This window comes from Cyprinodon tularosa, unplaced genomic scaffold (genome assembly GCF_016077235.1).
Source record: "Cyprinodon tularosa strain WSP-4 unplaced genomic scaffold, ASM1607723v1 ctg152, whole genome shotgun sequence".
NCBI classification, from domain to species: Eukaryota; Metazoa; Chordata; class Actinopteri; order Cyprinodontiformes; family Cyprinodontidae; genus Cyprinodon; species Cyprinodon tularosa.
The window spans coordinates 21215-43095 of NW_024038354.1; the positions used below are offsets into that span (position 1 = coordinate 21215).

General features: G+C 36.9%; 2 protein-coding genes across 2 annotated transcripts in view; both read left to right on the forward strand.

Annotated features, from left to right (window-relative positions):
* The first annotated feature begins 1502 nt into the window (after positions 1-1502).
* On the forward strand, positions 1503-16073 carry si:dkey-222f2.1 (intermediate filament protein ON3). The gene is made up of 10 exons (XM_038279659.1): positions 1503-1881; positions 8980-9188; positions 9260-9320; positions 12585-12680; positions 12957-13121; positions 13206-13331; positions 13411-13554; positions 13665-13741; positions 15368-15414; positions 15553-16073. The coding sequence occupies exons 1-10, from the start codon at positions 1579-1581 to the stop codon at positions 15663-15665; spliced, it is 1341 nt and encodes a 446-aa protein (XP_038135587.1). The 5' UTR covers positions 1503-1578; the 3' UTR covers positions 15666-16073.
* A 2518-nt stretch (positions 16074-18591) lies between these two features.
* rbl1 (retinoblastoma-like 1 (p107)) overlaps positions 18592-21881 on the forward strand; it is a 28709-nt gene continuing 25419 nt past the window's right edge. The window contains exons 1-3 of the mRNA XM_038279660.1: positions 18592-18878; positions 20841-20974; positions 21634-21837. Coding sequence (XP_038135588.1) covers positions 18717-18878; positions 20841-20974; positions 21634-21837 — 500 coding nt within the window. The 5' untranslated portion in view covers positions 18592-18716. The remainder of the gene's footprint in view (positions 18879-20840; positions 20975-21633; positions 21838-21881) is intronic.

Here is a 21881-nt window from a genome sequence, read left to right on the forward strand (position 1 = left end):
CGATGGACAGGCGACCTTTCCAGGAGGCACCCCGCCTGCTGCCTACAGATTGCTGAAGATTGGCTAAACCCCCAGACCCCCACAAGCAAGCGGTAGAAGATGGATGGATCGTTGCAGATAAAAACTATGAGCACCACCAGAGGGCGACAAATTGCATTAATGATCAATACAAACCAACACACTTCCATCCAAGAGTGTTTTAAAATCATAAAAGATGAAAATATTAGTTTTCTCCACTTTTGCTTAAAGCATGCTTAGTGTGAGGGATTGCTGAAGAGTCAATGAGTCGATGCAATCAGCTGGTTTTCCTTAGATAGAAAACTTTGAATCAATCTGACTGGATGATCTGGTGAACTGGAAAGTGACCCGAGATGACATGATGTGAATTGGAGCTATAGAAATAAACTGAATAGAATTTAAAATTAAACGTATTTTCTTGTGGCAAAACCATAAAAAACATATGAAAAATTTTGTAAAACGTGAAAAAATTATATCTGTTACAAAGAAAAACCCTTAAAAACAATTTTTTTTTTAAAGAAATTTGGCAGCATAATTGTAAGAAAGATTTAATACTCTAAAATACATTTTTTTATTCATTAGTTTTATTTCTGGATGGCATTTAGTTTTCCTCTGAATGTCTTCCTTGTTTGCAGCAATAATGGAGCAAACTTCACTCCATATTCTCTCAGCCAGAACTCCTAAAGCCAACAGAGCCGATCAGAACCTGATTTTATTGGCAGCAGAATTAAACGTTTATAATTAAACACGTAGTCAGACATCATGGCATTAAAAATAACCTGGTTTCCCAAGGAAGGAGATACACTGAAAAAAAACAATTAGTTAAAAAAAGAAAACTAAAGTCAGACATTTATTGTAACAAAGTGATCTGTGAGATAAGAAAGAAGCGTGAAATATAACAAGACCTGGCTGGTTCCTGTCCATCCAGATCAGGTTCTCTGGGCTGAGGAAAAGAAACCAGAGAGAAAAATATGAGCCTTTTGTCTCCTGATAAAAGTTCTTATATTTCCGGATCTCCTCCAGCATCTTCTGCTCTTTTTACAGAACAGTTGTTGCTTTTTTTAACCTTAAATGTGCTGCAGCAGCATCCAGCCTTTAAACCCCATAAAGCCAAGTGTATCATATTCAATGCATGAGTTTTTGAGACTTCTGCATCCTCAGTGTGAAGTTTTTGTTGTTGAAACACTGACTTAAATATTCAGAAACATGTATTGAATAGAAAATGTATAAAAGATTATATGGAATTGCCTAATGCATCAACTTTGATGCAAATAAATGATCTAATTTAACTTATGCACCATTTCCCAGAAAGGTCATTGACATTCTAATTTTGAAAAATGTCTTCTTTCAGTTATTTCAGGCTTTAAAGGGTTCAAACATATCAGCTAGATATGTGGAGCAGCAGACATCTGACACCGCCGCCCTGTGGAGCTCCACTTTCTCTCCTCCTGGTGCACCCCCTCCCCAGGGGAGCTTTAAAAGGTTGCAGGACGTCCCGTTCTCACCTGTCTCTCTGAGTTTTCCCCTCATCATCATCTCACCTCTTCTCCTGTTGACACCATGAGTCTGAGCCGCACCAAGAGAATCAGCTCCAGTAACTCTGTGCGGAGCAGCGGCGGCTCCAGAAGGTTGAGCGGCTTCGGTTCAGGTCAGGGGGGCTTCAGTGGCGTCTCTCTGAGCAGCAGCTCCCTGTACGCCGGTGCCAACGGGCACCTGGGCCCCGCGCTGACATCTCTGTCAGTTAACAAGAGTCTGCTGGCCCCCCTGAACCTGGAGATCGACCCCAACCTGTCCATGAGCAGAGCCCACGAGAAGGAGCAGATCAAGAGCCTCAACAACCGCTTCGCCAGCTTCATCGACAAGGTAAAGAAACCACCTGAGGCCGTTTCCATAGAAACAATCATTTGGTGAAGTTTTTTTTCTTTTCCACTTATTTGACGGTGTATTAGGGCCAGGCTAGATTTTTTTTTAATCCCTCTATTTCAAGAATAAAGTCGTAAAATTATGAGAATTAAGTCGCAACGAGAATAGTAATAAAATTACGAGGATAAAATCGCAAAATAACAAGAATAAAGTCGTAAAATTATGAGAATTAAGTCGCAACGAGAATAGTAATAAAATTACGAGGATAAAATCGCAAAATAACAAGAATAAAGTCGTAAAATTATGAGAATTAAGTCGCAACGAGAATAGTAATAAAATTACGAGGATAAAATCGCAAAATAACAAGAATAAAGTCGTAAAATTATGAGAATTAAGTCGCAACGAGAATAGTAATAAAATTACGAGGATAAAATCGCAAAATAACAAGAATAAAGTCGTAAAATTATGAGAATTAAGTCGTAACGAGAATAGTAATAAAATTACGAGGATAAAATTGCAAAATAACAAGAATAAAGTCGTAAAATTACAAGAATAAAGTTGTAATATTAGGAGAAACAAGTTTTATTTTATGACGACTTCTACAAGAATTCATTTCTTCCCTAAAGTGAGGAATGTTGAGCATCATGTGAAGTTCTACTTTAGCATCAGTTTGATAAATCGGGAAATCTTTTAGCAGCAGCATCAAACTGGGCAGGATGTCAAAGTGGACTCTGGTTGCTGATTAGTGGAGCTGGTTGGCCGTCATCTGCTGGGCGGAGCTCCAAGCTTTCTTTCTACACTAGAAAAACGATCTAGAAATAAGCAAGATTTCTTAAATTAAATGCATTTACCCTTAATTTTAGTAGGTAAATAGTTTGCCAATTGAATGAGTATTTTTATTCTTAGAATAAGATAATTAGATAAAATGCGCTTGAAATAAAACAATTCAATTGTGTTTTCTTATTTTAAGTGTACATTTTCTTGTTCCATTGGCAAAATCTCCTCAATCCAAGAAAAAAATGCACTTATTTTAAGAATAAATGACTTATCTAGATTTGGATTTTTTCCCGTGTAAAACTGGTTGATGAATGATGACTTTATTCTCGTAATAGAAGAAAAAAATCTCTAGCCTGGCCCTAATACTCCGTCGTATTGTTCGTTCAGATGTGATTCATGAAAATGTGAGAAAAAAACATTCAGTTCTTTTCTTTAGTCAAAGATGAATGACCAGCTGATTAATCAGCTCCATTAGAGCAATAAGATCTTTAAATCTTAAAAAAAGCTGTTTTGTTCGCAGCATTTTAATTTCTCTTTTAATTAGAAATTATTTAGACTAAATGATTTTAAATTAAATGATTAAATGAGATTAAAACAGCTTTAGTCACTTTGCTGAAGCTGTTTTAAATTTCACCCAAATAAAGGCAAAAAATAAACTTTTTAACAACACTTTATTTACACTATTCAAACAATAGAATCAATTACCGATGTGAAAATCATTAAATGAGGAGCTCGTTAAATTTTAGTTGTCCTTCATCTGACACAGTACATAAGAATTTGTTTACTGAATAAAATCCTATAAAAATCCTAAAGAAAAGTTGAAGCAGCTGCAGCCTTTGCTGCGGTTATGAATCAGAAAATGTGAGCAGTGTCCTTGAAGCTGCTGAGGAACGTCGATGGGCAGATTTCCCACAAAAAGGAGGAGCCGTTTCGCCGATGGCACCGGATATCGATATCCTTCCAGAGAGGATTCTCACGGAGTGGGTAACACCCTGACAATAAAGGCTTTGTTGACCCCTCTCAGCAGAATACAGATACCTGTCATTTCATCCACAGGATATGGAAGCCCATTACTGCCAATTAAAAGTAAAACAAATGGAACATGTTTCGACATCATTATGAGGTTTAAAGTCATCATTTGTAGTGGTGATTATGACATACTGCGTATAATGACTTTAAATAATTACGTTTTTTTTTACTTTCATTTGGCAGAAATGGGCTTCCATAGTTTAAAGCATTTCTTGCCTATATAAAAACAAACTATGAATAAATCAGTGTTATTTCTGCTCTGAAAGCAGAGAACTGGTTACATTAAATTATTTGAGTTTGTTCAGTGATGCTCATGAATGAGAAGCATTGGAAACAATATGGAGTCATTTGTGATTTCATTTACCCTAAAACCCGTATAACTGTATTAAATAAGCTTACATAACCCAAACCTTCAGTTAATTATATAGTTTGAATTTTTTTAAATGCCTCTAAACTGAATTTTAAAACGAACAAAATACTAAACTATAAATATTAATAAAATATGTAAAACATCAGTTTTTTTTAAATGAATATGAACTTCAAAAGGATTTACTGAGGAGAATAGAATAGAATAGAGTACAATAGAATAAAACAGAATACAACAGAGTAGAATAGAGTAGAACAGAACAGAATAGAGTGGATTAGAACACAATACAATACAATAGAATAGAATACAATAGACGGAATAGAATAGATTAAAACACAGTAGAATACAATAAAACAGAATAGAACAGAATAGAATAGAATAGAATAGGACAGAATAGATTAAAACACTAAGAATACAATAGAATATATTAAAACACAATAGAATACAACAGAATACAATGGAATATAACAGAATGCAAAAGAATAGAATAGAGTAGAATAAAACAGACTACAGCAGAATAGAATAGAACATAGTACAACTGAATAGAATATATTAGAACAGAATAGAATACAATACAGCAGAACAGAATATAACAGAGTAGAATAGAATAGAGAAATTAAAGACTTCACATTCAAATACAAACTCTACCTATGAAAATAAAATATAACCCAGTTACAGTTATTTCCTGTTCTTAGTTGAAAATGTTTCCATTAGTTTACGATTTCAATAATTGATTAAAACGATTTATTCGATTTATTATTTTATTCCTAGTTTACCTCTTCCTCTAAACTGACGCATATTTTCCTACTATGAACAAATTACAGAAGCTCTTTGGGTTTCAGCTTAAGATTTTCATCTGAAATTATTTATTTCATTTTTTCATGGCGTCCTTTTTTTAAAACAGAGTGTTTTATGTAAGCAAATGTAAAATCTAATTTACTGAAATATTAAAATTTTATTCATTCAGCTCTGTAGATTAGCGCAGAGATTACAGATGTTAGATAAAGGAACTAATGACACTGCTTTATAAAGCATGTTTATTTCTTTATAGATACATGAAAAATCCTGTTTAATAATGAAACAACACGTCTCACTGAGAGAAGTTTAAACCATGAGAAATGGGGAATAAATGAAAAGCAAAGTGAAGCAGAGTGAAAGTTTCCTGCAGTAATATAATCCCACCTGTTCGCTCTTCATCAAACATTAAAGAGCCAAATTCTCTCCTGCAGAGAAGCAATGAGTTGGATGTTAGAGACGAGCTTCACTGGTTGAGCGGTGACCTACTTTAAATCTAAATGAAAGTCTAAACCATTATGGGATCCAATGGCATTCGCTGAGACTTCTTATTGCAGAAACCATCTGATGTGTGACATTTAAACATTCTGTAAAAACCCAAAAAACATGAAGAATTCAGATGGGATTAAAAAGAGAAAGCCGCTCTCTGAGTGGATGATCCTGGATATTCAAGCCGCCTGACCCACTTGATTCCCATTGAGTGAGGCTGTAACCTGATCAATCTGGCCGGGCAGGATGCCGTGCTGCTGCATAGGCCCATTATTCTGCTCTGAACAGAACCCAGGCTTTGTCTGGACTGGACTGCAGGCAGGAAACCTGAGCTGAACACAAACTGTTCTGGGACGATGTTTGACGAGAAGGTCCATCTTCTTCTTTACTTTTATTTTTGCAAAACTCGAACTGTAACATTTACAGCATTTTGTCCAATTCCAAGCACAAACAACTTTCCATTTTATTGGTATTTCTTTGGTGATGACTAAATAAAGAATTATGAAATGAAAGATGACAGTTATAAAAAAGCTGAAAAGTGCAGCACACATTTATATTAATTAAACACTTTGCAGAAATGCCCATTTCTTCATCTGCAATGGGGATGATCAGTGATGCTCATGAATGAGAAGATTTGGGAACAATATGGAGTCATTTGTGATTTAATTTACCCTAAAACCCGTATAACTGTATTATATAAGCGCATAAAACTCAAACCTTCAGTTAATTATATACTTTGAATTTTTCTAAATGCCTTTAAATTGAATTAAAAATAAACAAAATACTAAACTATAAATATTTACAAAACATGTAAGACATCAGTTTATCAAAACAAATATGATCGTCAACAGGCTGTACTGAGGAGAATAGAATAGAATAGAACAGAGTAAAATGTAATAGAATAAAATAGAATAGAATAGAATAGAGCAGGATATAACAGAGCAGAATAGAATAGAACAGAATGAAATAGATTAGAACACAATAGAGGACAATACAACAGAATAAAACAGAATAGAATAAAACAGAGTAGAATAGAATAGAATAAAGTAGAATAGAATGGAATAGAGCAGAGTAAAATGTATTAGAATAAATAGAATGGAATATAACAGAATGGAATAGAGCAGAATAGAATAGAACAGAGTAGAATAGAGTAGAACAGAATGAATAGATTAGAACACAATAGAAGACAATTAAACAGAACAAAACAGAATAGAATAGAGTAGAACAGAATATAACAGCATAAAATGTAATAGAATAGAACAGAATAGAATAGAGCAGAATATAATAAATTAGAACACGATAGAATACAATACAACAGAACAAAACAGAATAGAATAGAATAGAACTCAATGTGTGACATTTAAACATTGTTTAAAATCCCAGAAAGTCAAGAATTCAGATGGGATTAAAAAGAGAAAATCACTTTCTGAGTGGATGATCCTGGATAGCCACCTGAGCCTGTGAAGGTTTTACAGTATTTATTAAACACTTTGCAGAAATGCCTATTTATGCACCTGCATTGGGGTCAATCAGCTTTACTCTCCCGCTGGAAGGAGATCCCCCATACCAGTCTCAAGTCTCCTGTCGCCTCTAAAAAGTTTTCTTCAAGGATTTAGCTTCGATTCCTCCCAACAAATCTGAACAGCTCGCTGCTGAAGAAGGTCATCACTGTGAGGGAGTCCTTTGGCCCTGTTGTTCAGGAGCAGAAAACTCCTCCTGATGAAACAGGGATTCAAACCCAGTCTCCTGTTTCAATGATGCACGCTCACACCTGGAGCATGAGCAGAATAACAGGCAGTCAATAAAAACAGTATCAAACAGTTTAACAGGTGAACAGAACCGACCAGTGATGATAAAAACAGGAAATATTGAAAAACAACATCAGGGAAACCAGAAGAGCATTCAGACCAGAAAGCATGGAAACGGGTTGGCGGAAGCCTAATTGAAGGTATTTTGGAGGAATTTCACAAATTTTTCAAAAGGCTAATAATCTCCACCTTAAAAAAATGCTTGTGCGAAAGCGTGCACAAGCCCATTTCTCCTCGTGCACGCTCTGTTTAAAAGTTGCTGTTCTCATAGCTCATACAAGCTTACCGTGACCAAACACCTGCCCTAACCTCTAAATCCGTCCATCACCAGATAGAGCGGCGACTATAGTGAACTTTATAGTGAAGTCAGTTAACTGACCGCTCAGACAGATGATCACTGCTTTTGCTCCGTTGGTCACGTCACTCCTCCTCCACCGCGCGATGCCTGCATTGGCTTGCCAACTCCATGAAAAAAAAGGGACATCTCATGTGCGTGCCAGCTCACTTGATTGCCTTTACCCCTTATTTTCTTTTAGCCCCCTTTGTGTGTAAAGTGATTTTTTTAACTATTTGACTTAAATCTGCTTGTGAATTAGATGCATATTTGCAGTGTGCTTTATATTCATTATCGCAGACTTTTTCCACCCAGGTATATCAGTTTTTTTTCCCATTCCTCCCTATATTTCCGCATGCTTTTTTATTTTTTCGGAGGAGGAGCATCGCTGTGCAAAGCTGCACCGCCCCCAAAAGCAGCATCGACATTTTAATTGCTCAGTTTGTCCCCCCTGCTCTGTTGTTGGCTTAACCAATGGGATGAGGGGATTCTGGATTGTTACATATATGTTGTCAGCTCATTGGTCACAAGGCAGGAAAGGGCATGGGGAGAAGTTTACCGTTAGTTTTGTATCTAACAGGCCCTTCATTTTCCCTTAGCTTTTTACCAATTATTTTTTTACTTTCAAAGTAATATGGGACAAAGTGCGTTTCTTTTCCACTTAATACACGAGTGGTACTTCTATTTCTAAATACAGAATGTTTGGCGACGCTATACCATCTTTGTTATTAGTCGCCGCTGTTGGGTAGCGACAGCCAATGGCGACAGCGGACCACTGTGACAGCAAATCCCATAATGCTTTGCGAGGAGAGCTCTCCATGCAAAGCATTCTGGGATAAATCTGCCTCTTCTGAGGCCTTTCTTTTCATTTCATATATTTCGTAGACACTGTTTCTCTTCCGACCCTCGGCCATTTTCAAAGAACCGCGGTGAGAAAGGTGAGCTTCAATGACTGTCTGAAACCGCAGCTCACCACAGATATAGGCCTGAAAGAGCGCAGAAAAAGATAGCTAACGGGATGAGCATGTACAGTAGGATGACGTTACATAAACATATCACCAGAATGATTGACAGTTAGAAGGACCACTTATTGAGATGATCCACCTGGAAATAAAAGATCGTCCTCTATACCTTTAAGAGCAAGCTGCCAAAACCAACAAAGCACTTTAAACCAAGATAAAAAGATAAATTAGTTCAATAAATCAAAATGCACAAAAGGAAAGGGTACAACGTCAAACTAAGAAACAAAACAAGCCTTTTATAAAATTAGCAAGGCATTAAAAAACATGAATACACAACAAACAAAAATAAAACCAAAAACCTGGAGATCCTGACAATCATTTTAAGACTTCCTTGAATGAAATCAGAAAGTGAGGAAGTCTGAGCAGACATTTAATGTGACTGAATAAACAAGATTTTTTTTTACGCAAATCAAAATGCTAACACTGAGGCACAACATGGGAATCAGAGGCATTTATTCTAATTCTCGTTACACCCAGGTTCGTTTTCTGGAGCAGCAGAACAAAATGCTTGAGACTAAACTGGACTTGCTGCAGGCCCAGGGAGTTAGCCGCTCTAACGTGGAGCCCCTGTTCGAGTCTTACATGGCGGGTCTGAGGCGTCAGATGGACCTGGTCAACAACGACAAAACCAAACTGGACGGGGAGCTGAGGAACATGCAGGGTCTGGTGGAAGACTTCAAACACAAGTAAAGCAACAGTCCTTTTATCTCCCATCATATGTGTCCTTAAATGCTGACGTGTTCTCTGTCTGTCATAGATATGAGGAGGAGATAAACAAGAGGAACAACATGGAGAATGACTTTGTTATCCTGAAGAAGGTCAGGACAGATAAACCTCTAAAAACCTCATAGAGTCATTTATTTCTGTCTGTAGCAGTAAACTGAAACCTTCACAATCCAAAGAGACATTTTTCCCTTCAGTCAAGCAAAATACGCAGAAGTCAGTCTGTGGATAAAGGACAACGTGTTTGTTGATAAATATCTACACAAGATAGAATATTCAAAATAGAAAGAACTGCCATTTTATGTTTTTTCTAGATAAAAAAAAAACTTTTTTTTTTGCAATAAAGGGATTAAAATTTCCTCTACAGGATGCTGATATTTGTGTACAATTTTTAACAACAAACATTGTTCCCAGCCTAATAACAGAGAATTAGATCCAAAACAATAAAGGTACAAAAGACCGAGCAGCTACAATTTAATGAATTCCTTAAAATAAACATTAGAACAGCATGAATGTTTCTTTAACTAAGAAAGACTTAAAAACTCTTTAAATGTAGATCTATTTCCAGATATATAGATATACATATATATTAAAAAATATTTCCAGTGCAGCCTATTTGCAAATGAAAGCTTTAAATATCTGAGTCAGCACTGAAGTTATAGGTGAATTTTTAATTGCTGTATCGTAATGTTTCTTTTTTTTTTTTTTTTTTTTTAAAGGAATTTACCAAGATCGTCCCGAAAAGGGCAAACAATCGTACAGTGTACGCCCGGCTTTAGCCTCATTGTCGCATTGCGGTACTTTCTGTATTTGCTGTATTTTAAACATTTGCAGAGCGTTTGCACCATTGTCATCATAGATACTGATGTCATGAAAGATTTAAAAGAAGTTCCCCCTCCAGTAGCTATCCTGACTTTAAATTATGATTTTATTAATATTATTACACCTTTGTTTTTTTTTTTAATTGAACGAATATTTTTGAAATATCATGTATTTCATTTACTCACTTCATTACAGATAATTATAAAGCACTGATTCTTGAAACTTTGGCAAAAACATGTCCCACTAAGAAAAGTGCTAATTCTGTTGGAAAGAAATAACATTTTCATGAATAAAAACAATCAAGGTTATAATCAGGGGGTCCTTTGCACAAATGCAAGGTTCTTTTAAAGTTTATTTTATTTTATTGTTAATTTAATGATTATATGCTGGCCCATTGCCTATAAAATCAGTTGTCCTTGGATAGGAGATAATCATTTCAACTTCATTAAAAAAACAAAAAGTAATAATTGAATTGAATAATATCTTTACCAAATGAAAGGGTACATTTTAATATGTATTTAAAACTACAAACAGTGAGTTTTGAACAATAATAACCATTATTTTGTGATTGCTCAAAATGTGTCCCACATATTTGTCACCACCGTCAGATATTTATAAAAAGCAATAAAATCAGGCAACTAAAAGGTCAACTACATGCCTGAGGACCCCATTTTCAAATCTTCAGCTCTACTGGATGCCTTAAGGCCACTCAAGCTCCTGTAGGTTTGCTATTTTCTCTTAAACTTGTTCATATTTTTGGACACTGCTAATGTCACAACCATAACATGTCAACACCGTCTCTTTTGTATAAAAAATATTAGATTAGATTATGACATAAATGTTTACTTTTTAAGAAGAGGTCTAAAGTAGCTAGCAACGGAGGGGAAACAAGATGGCTAATGTGAACAACTCATGCATATCATGTGAAAGAGTAGGATTTTGTCACCACCGTCAGACGTCACCACCGTCAGATTTTCTGTCTGACGGTGGTGACAAAAAACTACAAATGGTTCTCAATGGAGGCTAGAAAATAATTGTTGATCTGTAATGTTTCATTAACTTCTTTTATATTTTTATTTATGTAATTCCGCCTAGATTGCTTCCATATTGTATAACCCTAGGGGATGGGGTGTGCCTTCCCTGTCTCTCAATTCACTATTATGCCATGTTCATTTTGTTTACATCATTTGGGATGCACATAGTGCACCTACTACCTACCTACATAGCACATAGTATACAATATTCCTTGTAAGCTATGGCAGGGCAACATTTAACCAAATCTAACATTTACTGTAATTCCCCCCAATTTCATAGTCATTACACTCAACTTTGACTTTATGTATTTTAGGAAGTTATGGCTAGGAAGCAGATATCTGTGAAGGAAAGAAGGAAAAGAAACAGGGAATATCAAAAGAAGTGTGAAGGCCTACTGACAAAAAACCTACATATATTCAAGCAAATACTCAGAAGGTTCAAAATTTCTACCATAATGCAGCACGAATGACAACTGACAAACAGGACACAATCACACGCAAGAAAATAAAGCATCAGCGAATGATTCTGACTGATAATGATATTTCTTAATTGTACCTTATATTCCTTGAAAAATATTTGTCACCGTGCTCATGATTGTTATTTTTTGGACCAAATAGTTAAATAAAGTTAATAAGCAAGAAACCATTGACTTGAATTGTATACAGTTTGGAATTGTATGTTGAAATGAGGCCACTGTCACCACCGTCAGAGGGTTTTTATTCGTTTTAAATGAATATGCTTGCAATATGTTTCTTCAGTGCTGTTCTCTCATTAAAGTAATGGTCTCTTTTAATACAAAAATATGTTTGTTAAATAAAAAAACATGACTTTTTCTATTTAGGCTTAAAGTAAACGTTATCTGATGTTAGATATTTTAAAGGACTACACGTGAAACAGTTAAAAAAAATTAACAAAAATGAATATTCAACATTTAACAGCATAAATGTGTGCTAACAATGCCAGATAAAGATTTAAAAACTCTAAATACTTATTAGACCAAATAATTAAAAAATAATTAGCTTTTTATTGTGTCTGATGGTGTTGACAAAAACAAAGTAATAACTGGAAAAATGCCTATTTTATGAAAGAAATACAAAATGAGGAGGTTGCACCTGTACACTGCTGAACAGCCAAGACCTTGGTCTATAACAATATACCTTCAGATTTTGTAATCCAACTAACTTTTTATTTTCAAAATTAAAACCTGTTTTATCCAAATTCCCAAGAATCAGTGAAAGATTAATTACACACAAGCCTTTATTTCTGTTAAGTATTACGATTATCTGCTCACAGCGAGTAAAAACATGACATGTAGGATTAGAATATTAAATAAGATCAATAAAAAATTATTGTTACCTTTAGAAAAAAGAAAAAAAGTACAAGTCTTGTGTTCACAGGTACTGTTTTTTTAAGAAGATGACTATACTGTACATCATAATGCCACAGATTTTTGGTCCAGGATTTTGAACATATTTTATTTTGGGGCTTTGTGTGTTTTTCAGGACGTAGATTCAGCCTACCTGGTCAAAGCAGATCTGGAGGACAAAGTCGGAGCTCTGACTGATGAAATCCACTTCCTTCGCAACATCTACGAGGAGGTAAGGAAGCTTTCTCCTTAAAGGAGCTTATTTTTCAGTTTCCTGGCTGTTGATGGTTTTCCATTGTTTGTCCCATAAACTCCTTTCATTTAGGACAAATAAAAAATGATGAAATATTGCTGCAGTACTTTCACCAAACATGTTGGATCTTCCTTAAGCAGCAAATACAAAGTGGTTGGAAAACATTTCAACCTTATATCAAGCATAAGCCGCATGAAAAAAATATCTTTGTCCACATTTTGAAAATAAAAGCATCGTGTCTGTTTTCTGCTCCAGGAGCTGCGTGAGCTGCAGGCCAGCATCAAAGACACCTCAGTGGTTGTGCAGATGGACAACAGCCGCAGCCTGAATATGGAGCAGATAGTCGCCGAGGTCAAAGCCCAGTATGAGGAGATTGCAGCCCGCAGCAGAGAAGAGGCAGAGGCCTGGTACAAGAACAAGGTAGAAACCTTGTTCTTGTTTTTGCAACTTTCAGAAACAGCTGATGTTTAATGGTGGAAATGGTGGTTGTGTGATGGTTTCCAGTTCGATCATTTGTCTGTGCAAGCCAGCCAGTTTGGAGACGAGCTTCGCATGGTGAAGGGAGAAGTCGCTGAGGTCAACCGACTGATCAGCCGTTTGCAGAGCGAGATAGAAGCTGTGAAAGGGCAGGTGCGTCTAAAAGCCAATGTCTACCCGGATACAACCCGATTAAGGACCGGTGCTGATTGGTTTTTGTTACCTCCCACAGCGAGCCAGTCTGGAAAACCAGTTGGCTGAAGCAGAGGAGCGTGGAGAACTGGCTGTGAAAGAAGCTAAAGCTCGGACCAGAGACCTGGAGGATGCTCTGCAGAGAGCCAAACAGGACATGGCCAGACAGCTGAGAGAGTACCAGGTGAGAGGAAAGAGAAGAAAAACGAAAATAGATACAGACTGATAAAAATAAAAAAACAACCAGAAATGGAAGAAGGTCAAATGAAAGGAATTATTCCCTCTCGTCTGCAGGACCTGATGAATCTGAAATTGGCTCTGGACATTGAGATCGCCACATACAGGAAGCTGCTCGAGGGAGAGGAGGACAGGTAGGAGACAGGAGGAGGAAAATGGCTCCCAGTTTAGATCAACCGTTACATTATTAGTCTACTTCTCATACAAATTCCAAGAAAACCCAAAAAAAAAATCCACCGGACTTTGTTTCTAAGTTTGAAAACATTTCGCTTCCTGGATGGGAAGTGAAATGTTGAGTTCCAGGCTTTATAGAATGGACCAATAACACTTTGTCCTTAGAAAACATGCAAATTGAACCGGACGAGCGGGTCCGCCCCTTTGGAATGGGGGTCGTTTGAATTCTTTGTTAAGCCATAATACCAGTATCCGGACAGTTATCCGGACATCCGGACATTCCTTTTGCCTTTTTTCCAAGCACTAAGCTCACTTAGCTGATTGCTCCTTCCTGTGTTTCCAAAAAGGCCAAAGTAAATAACCCAGTCCTTCTTTTCACTGTAGACAAGCCATGATCTGCTTCTCTGTTCTCCATTTTTCATTTGGATGAAATAATAGCTGCATGAATCATGACAGCAGACAAGATAGAGGAGAGCAGGAGGCGGGGTTACCAATCTACTCGCTCTGGAGAGCAGAGTTCGCTGCTTTTAGATGTTGTCTCCAAAGTCTCCTGTAGCAGAAAAAAGTCTCTAGATTTGGCGCTAGGAGCTTTTTAGAAATCAAAGTGCTAGAGGGGTCTGAAAAGTGGCTAAATATAGCGACTAAAGCGCTAAGTTGGCAACACTGCTCTTTGCATGGTTTGTTTTCAAATGGTTTGCTGCTGTCTGTTTGGACCTTTCTGAACATGTGCAGCAAATGGACTGATCCAATATGGGGGACACTGAAGGGGGGGGGCTGAGACACACTTAATATTATCAGCGTTCTGATGGCATTTTAGCCAAAGGATTTTTATCAAAAACATAATTAATGTTATGCTGCAGCTCTGAAGTTACACTTAAAGATGTTATAACCAGACTTTTACTTCTACACTTCTTCTGAAATTGTCTTTAAATTAATTTTTAGGAGATGAAAAGTAAATTTTAGTATGACAATTTTTTTTTCTAGCTTAGTATTTAACAGCATGTTGATGTGGATGTAGCATTAGCAACATTACCAACGTTCCCTGGTCTCCTATACAATAAGTAAAAAGCTACACAAACATTAAGCCTTGCTGACTACCTGCAGGTGAGTCCCTGATTGTTGGAATAGAGACAGGAGTGATGAAAGCGAGGCGAGCTAATGTTAGCATCTCTCCATGAATGATGTAAATACAGGAGGACCAAATAGTGCCCCCTTGTGGACTTTTCTGGTTGGAACTAAGAGCCCACATAAAAAAAAAAAAAAAAAAAACAGTTTAAAACTTCAGATTATCTAGCAGGTTTTAACTAAAGCTTAACACCAACAAACACTTTTTAACCGGAAAAAGTCTGATTTCCAGTTAATCACTGCTTTAATGAATCTGTAGAATTGGGTAAACGTCAAAATCAATTTGTAAATTAAATTAAGTAAAGCTACAGTCTTATTAAATAAACCAGTTTAAAATAAAAATAGTTACAGATGTTATTCAGAATGCCATTAACACATGCCAGCATTTTCCCACCTTATAACAGAGGTAAGAGTAACATCAATGAGCTCTAAGCATGAAACTTTCTTCTTTTCCTGTTCAGACTTGGCCAACAGTCCATCCTTAACATCCAGAGCATTTCCAGCCCCCGTAAGTAACAATGAGGAAAATACTTTACATTTAACAACCTTAAGTTGCTTTTTTTTCCTAAAAAAGGGTGAATCTGTGAAATAAAAATATTTTGAAAATTGTTTCTTTTTATTTTTCGCTCTCTGTGCTTCTTTCCAGCTCCAAAGTACAGCAATGGCTACCAGGGAAGCAGCAGCAGCAGTTCTCCAGCTCCAAAACTGCTAATCAAGACCATTGAGACCAGAGATAACTCCAGATACAGTTCTCACTGAGATCAGATTCAAGATTACATTCTGCTTCTGAAACTCTTATCTCTGGAGGGTTTGGGAAGCCTGCAGGCCTATAAATCAGTAACTTTTCTATAAGATAACTGATCTTTAGATCATGCAAACTTTAAAATGTGTGTAGAACTAGTGCTAGTGTCCTACTTCATGGTTTGTATTAGTAGGCTAATGTTTCTTCTTTAACAAAAAGATTGTTTTAACTGATTTTACCTGTAATAATAAAAGAAAATATATATATATATATATATATAGATAATCAATTTGGAGTGCTATTTCCGTAATGAAAACTTGCCTGTGCAGTTGCATCAGTAATCTTCAGATGGAAATGTAATTATTAGTTTGAAAGATTTTATGTGTTTTCTGTTTGTTCAAAAATAAACCAAATCCTAAAACGTTGATATGTTTTGTGTTTTCCTTAAATATACAGGCTAAAGGTGAAAAGGATGTTTGTTTATAAATAGCAAAGCAAAAGAAAGTTGTCGCCTTAATTAAAATGTAATGCTACCATCTAGAGGCAACTTTGTATAAAGTCAGGAAGACATTTTTGGTCACAAAGATGAAAATGGTATCTTTTCATAAAAACTTTTAAATGCACAAAAATCGACTGAAAATGCTGCAGTACATATGGTGGGTCATCTGGTGGCGCTGTGACAATGCTTCAGAATCAAGTTTACTGCTAAGCAGGTTTGCACTTAAAAGGAATTTGACTTGGTGTTGATGGTGCAGGTAGATATATGCAGAATACAGGATCTATAGTTATATACAGGTCATTTTTACAGCTATATACTCATTGCAGTCCTGGTGCTGCTGTTTACAGTCTGTTATGTATTTGCTGAACATAATAAATGAAACAAATAAGCTGTTTATTTACAGTAAAAGTATCATATGGTTTATGCTTTTTGATTCCAACTGCAAAAACAATAGGCAAAAGTAACCTGTAGGACAATAACAAACAAATAAAAAGCCTGGATGAATAAATATTAGTGAAATTATACAAAAACAGACAAAAATAAATCAGGTACAGAATAAATATCAAGCATGTTCTTAAATAAGGAAAATTACCTTTTTATGAATAAACAAAAGGTCCACATAATTAAATCCGTATTAATGTAAAAATAAAAGGGGATAAAAATCATGAAATTGTGTGTGTGTGTGTTTTTTTTTTTTTTTGTTAGTCTAATGACATATAAATACATGAAAAAGAAAAACAGAACACCAAAAACAATAATTCTTGGAGACCCCGGGCCCCATAGTTGCCCCATGATTCTTAAGCAGTTGCCTAGTTTGCTTATGCTTTTGGCCAGCCCCTAGAATAATGCCACAATACAAGATTTGATAATTAGCCTACTTAAATATAAACTCTTACATTAAAAAGTTGTCTTCCACGTGAGTAAAAAATGTTTTGCTTGCTGCAGTCTGGCTGATCTTGGTTGATAAATCAATTGTCTCATATTATGACTTCCATTTTCATAGTAATATGTCTTATTTTTTTTGTAATGTTACGTTTTTATTCACATAATGAACAAGTCTAATACTCCATCCTAGAAAATTTACTTATATGCAGAAGTTTAATCATATGGAAGATCAGATTCAAAGTCATAATTTCGAGTTTTTAAAGTCATTATTATGAGATACAAAGGTATATGACTGTATCTCATAATTTTGACATTTTAAAGTCAAAATGATGACTTTGTATCTCATATGACAATATATATATATATATATATATATATATTATATAATTATGAATTTAAAAAGTCATAATTATGACTTTGTATCTCATAATTATTACTTTAAAAGTAATTATGACTTTAAAAGTCGTAATTATAATATATTATATATATAAAATTATGACTTTGTATCTCGTAATCTTGACTTTTTGAAGTCAAAATTACAAGATACAAAGTCATAATTATGAGATATGTTATATGACTGTATCTTATAATTTTGACATTTTAAAGTCAAAATGATGACTTTGTATCTCACAATGATGACTTTAGAAAGTCATCATTATAACTACATATATATTATATGATTATGACTTTAAAAAGTCATAATTATGACTTTGTATCTCATAATTATTACTTCAAAAGTAATTGAATTTAAAGTCGTAATTATAATATAATATATATATATATATATATATAAAATTATATATAATTATGACTTTGTATCTCGTAATTTTGACTTTTTGAAGTCATACTTGCGAGATACAAAGTCATAATTATGACTTTTAAAGTGACTTTAAAAAGTCAAAAAAATAATAATAAAGTCTTAATTATAACAATTTATATATGTATATTATATATATATAACTGTATATATAAAATTAATGATAATTTCTACTTTTTAAAGTCATAATTATGAGATACAAAGTTTCAAAGTAGAATACCTCATAATTATAATTTTTATTTTTTACTTTTGTGTGGCGAAAACGGACTTCCATATAAATCTGACTCGAATGGTTAATGTTTATGGTAGCAGGAAAGCATCTAAATAATAAAGTAAAAAAAAAATATATATATATATATATATATGTGTGTGTGTGTGTGTGTGTGTGTGTGTGTGTGTGTGTGTGTGTGTGTGTGTGTGTGTGTGTGTGTGTGTGTGTGTGTGTGTGTGTGTATGGCTGCTACAGGCTGCTAAGCTAAACCTCAACCATTGAAACACAATGTTAAATCCTTAGAGTTATATGTGGAATAAGATCGATTATTTCCATTGTAAACATAAACGAAATAAACCTAAACCAGTGACCATTTTCTTTGTTTACTTCGACGTTGTAAGGAAAAGTCACGTGTCAGTGCGGGAGCCACTCCGGATTGGAGCTCTGCTTCCCTCGCGTCTGATTGGTCAGAGCCTCGAAGTTTTCGCGCCAATGCAATGCATTGTGGGCAATGTTGGCGGAAGTCGGACTCTCGTGGAGAGGATTGTTGCTGTTCGGGGTCGGGGCAGGACGAGCGCCGTGTTTAGGTGTTTAACTCTCATCCGTGGGTGGGAGGGGGGTTTGAGTGGAAACCGTAACCGTGAATCTGCGCGTGGATGCGGGGAGAAGAGTCTTCGGATTCAGAGTCGGGGAGGATGGAGGAGAGTTCGGTTCGGCGGAGTTTGGAGGCGTTGTGTCAAGAACTGAACATGGACGAGCAGACCGCGGCTGAAGCCATGGAGAACTTCACCGCCATCTGGAACACATACACTCTGGAGGTGAACCGTGGCCCTCAAATACTCCCTCAGTTCCCGCTAGTTCCAGCCGAGCAGCAGGGAGGTTAAAGGGCTTCAGCTCCAGTGCTGAGCCTGCCACTGAGGTCACATAGACGCTTTGAGCTGGAAATACCTCAGAAATTAATCATTTAAACTCATTTTATGCTTATCAAGCATAATCAGTTTGAAAATAAACACAACATATAATAAATTTAGAATGGAATAGAATAGAAAATCCCTTTATTTACCACAACAGTGGGCCTAAGAAAATGTATAATTTTATCCAGTTTATTTCTATAGTACCAATTCACACCATATGTCATCCAAAGGAACTTTACAGTTCAACAGATTGTTTGGCTGTGACTCCATCCTGGAGAGAAATATCAGCTGTGCTGCTGCCATCAACACCTTTGTTTCTAGATGTTGGAGCTTGGCCTGTTTTCCAGTGTAGTCCTGTTTCTCTGACTGTGACTAACTGGATGTGCTCTCTTCATCCTCTGACATGGGAGCTGGCTCGGAGCTCGTCTGCCTGGCTGTGTGTATCCTGGACGGGGCCGCCTGTGGAGCTGGTTGACAGTTGCCTTTTGTATCTATGCTTCTTTTTCTATGTCTGCTTCTGTCTCCTTGAACCCCAGTCGGCCTCAGCAGATGGCCGCTCACACTGAGCCTGGTTCTGCTGGAGGTTTCTTCCTGTTCAAAGGGAGTTTTTCCTCTCCACTGTCGCTACAAGCATGCTTAGTGTGAGGGATTGCTGAAGAGTCAAGGAGTCGATGCAATCAGCTGGTTTTCCTTAGATAGAAAACTTTGAATCAATCTGACTGGATGATCTGGTGAACTGGAAAGTGACCTGAGATGACATGATGTGAATCGGAGCTATAGAAATAAACTGAATAGAATTGATCATCCAGCTCCGTGTCCCGCTGACTCCCTGCCCCTGTCCACCATGGTTCCCGGTGCTGACGGCTCGGTTCTGCTGCACCAGATATTTTTTTAGGTCTGAAAAGTAGGACATGTCAGTGAAAAAGAGGACGTCTGATCACCCTACCATATCAACAATCTGATGTTTCAGTGAGTGAGTGCTTGTTGCTATGATGCATCTTTGCTCAGCAGCTTCCCTCGTTGTAAACCAACCAATCAGAGCACAGCTCATCTAAATATTCATGATCCTACCATAAAAGGAAGAAAACCCTTCGTTTCATTCTAGGGCTTTTAACCAGGCTGCATTAGGGCTCATAGAACAGCTAAGATGCCATTTTCAGCCCAACCAATGTTACACACCCTATTAGAGACCTGAAGGACCAGATACCCTATAGAATCATTCTATGACCACTTTAACACTAAAAAGGGATCCGTTCATGAAAAGATGGATCAGATGTGTCACTCCGAGCCGTCCGTCCTTTCCCCCTCTCTTCCTCTTTGTTTTCTCTTGGCCTTTCTTTTTTAACCTTTATGCATCAGTAAATTATTTACTTTTCTTACCCATTGTATAACAGAAGTCCACCCCAGCATTTTTGATCTTAAACAAAGGATTTATGTTCGTAATCTTTGTGTGTTTATTTCTTCCTTTTTCTATAATATCTGATAAAGGGAGAACCAATCATCCCTTTCTATGTATCCTGTGGAACTGTGGATGTCTAGCTAGTGGTTGTAATGAACAGATAGCTGGAGATGACTGGTTCATTGTTTAACAGTAAATATAACAGTAAAAAAAAAAAAAAAAGTAGTAAACATTGTGGCCGAACATAATTTTTAAGGCTCAACCGAAGATCAAATCGATCTGCCGTACCGCATCAATGAGCTGCTTCATCAGTCAAATAGTGCGTTAAATGTGTTTATTTTTATAGTTAAAATGAGATGAAATATGTTTTTGTCCTTGTTTCTGCATGAGCTGACCTAAAGTGGAGGAAGCAGAGTATTAACAGCATCTAAAGATGAACAAAGGTTATTTTCCTGTATTGTTTTCAGGGAGAGGTGGTCCACTGGCTGGCCTGTGCTCTGTATGCCGCCTGCAGGAAAGGCTCCACTCCCACGGTGGGGAAAGGCCTGATGGAGGGAAACTGCGTCTCCCTCACCAGGATCCTCCGCTGCGCCAAGTTAAGGTCAGACTCCCCCCCCAATCATCTGTTGCCCGATGCTTCTTACATCCTAGGACAGAAAAGATGCCCTGCCTCAAAGCAGCCTGTTTTTAAGCTACCAACTGTTACTCTTTTATAATGACAGATAAGAGCCAATCAGAAGGAGGGATTTCGTCTCACTAGCTTGATTGCTGCTGCCCAGAGCTGCACATTTTGCTCTTTGTTCTGCTTAGACGTCTTCCTTAGGGCCCCGTCACACCTTGATGATTCATCCAGCGTATGCGTGACGTCCCAGAGGAGAAGGATGACACAGCAAGAAAATTAGAATAAAAACGCAACAACTGAAACGTTCCCATTCCTTTTAGGTTGCTCCAAAATTATTGATCATTTTAATGATAAAGTGCAAAAGATGAGACATTTTTTATCAGATGCATCATGTTGACAGATATGTTTTTAAACACAGTTTAGTGAGTCAGTCCGTTAGAAACAACTCCTATATCGGTCACATGACTTTCTGGAAACCACACGCTCACCGATAGTGTTTTGCTCTATGGGTTCCACGCATCGGTGTTAATGGACCCATCACTAGTGCCAGCGTTTTTGCCAGATTCTTTGTACGTCAGGCATACGCTGGTCTGAATCGTCAAGGTGAGAAAGTTTTGCTCCTCCCTCTCTGCTCACAGTCTCATCCAGTTCTTCTCCAAGATGCGGAAGTGGGCCGACATGTCCAGCCTGTCGCAGGACTTCCGGCTGAGGATGGACCGGCTGGAGCGTAACTTTGAGGTCTCCACGGTGATCTTTCGCAAGTTCGAGCCCATCTTCAGCGACATGTTTGCGAATCCGCAGGGAAGCGAGGCGCCGCGGCAGCCGCGCAGCAGGAAGCACAGGTACAGAGCGCCGCCGGCTTCTCTTTCCTTCTCATCCAGCGGGA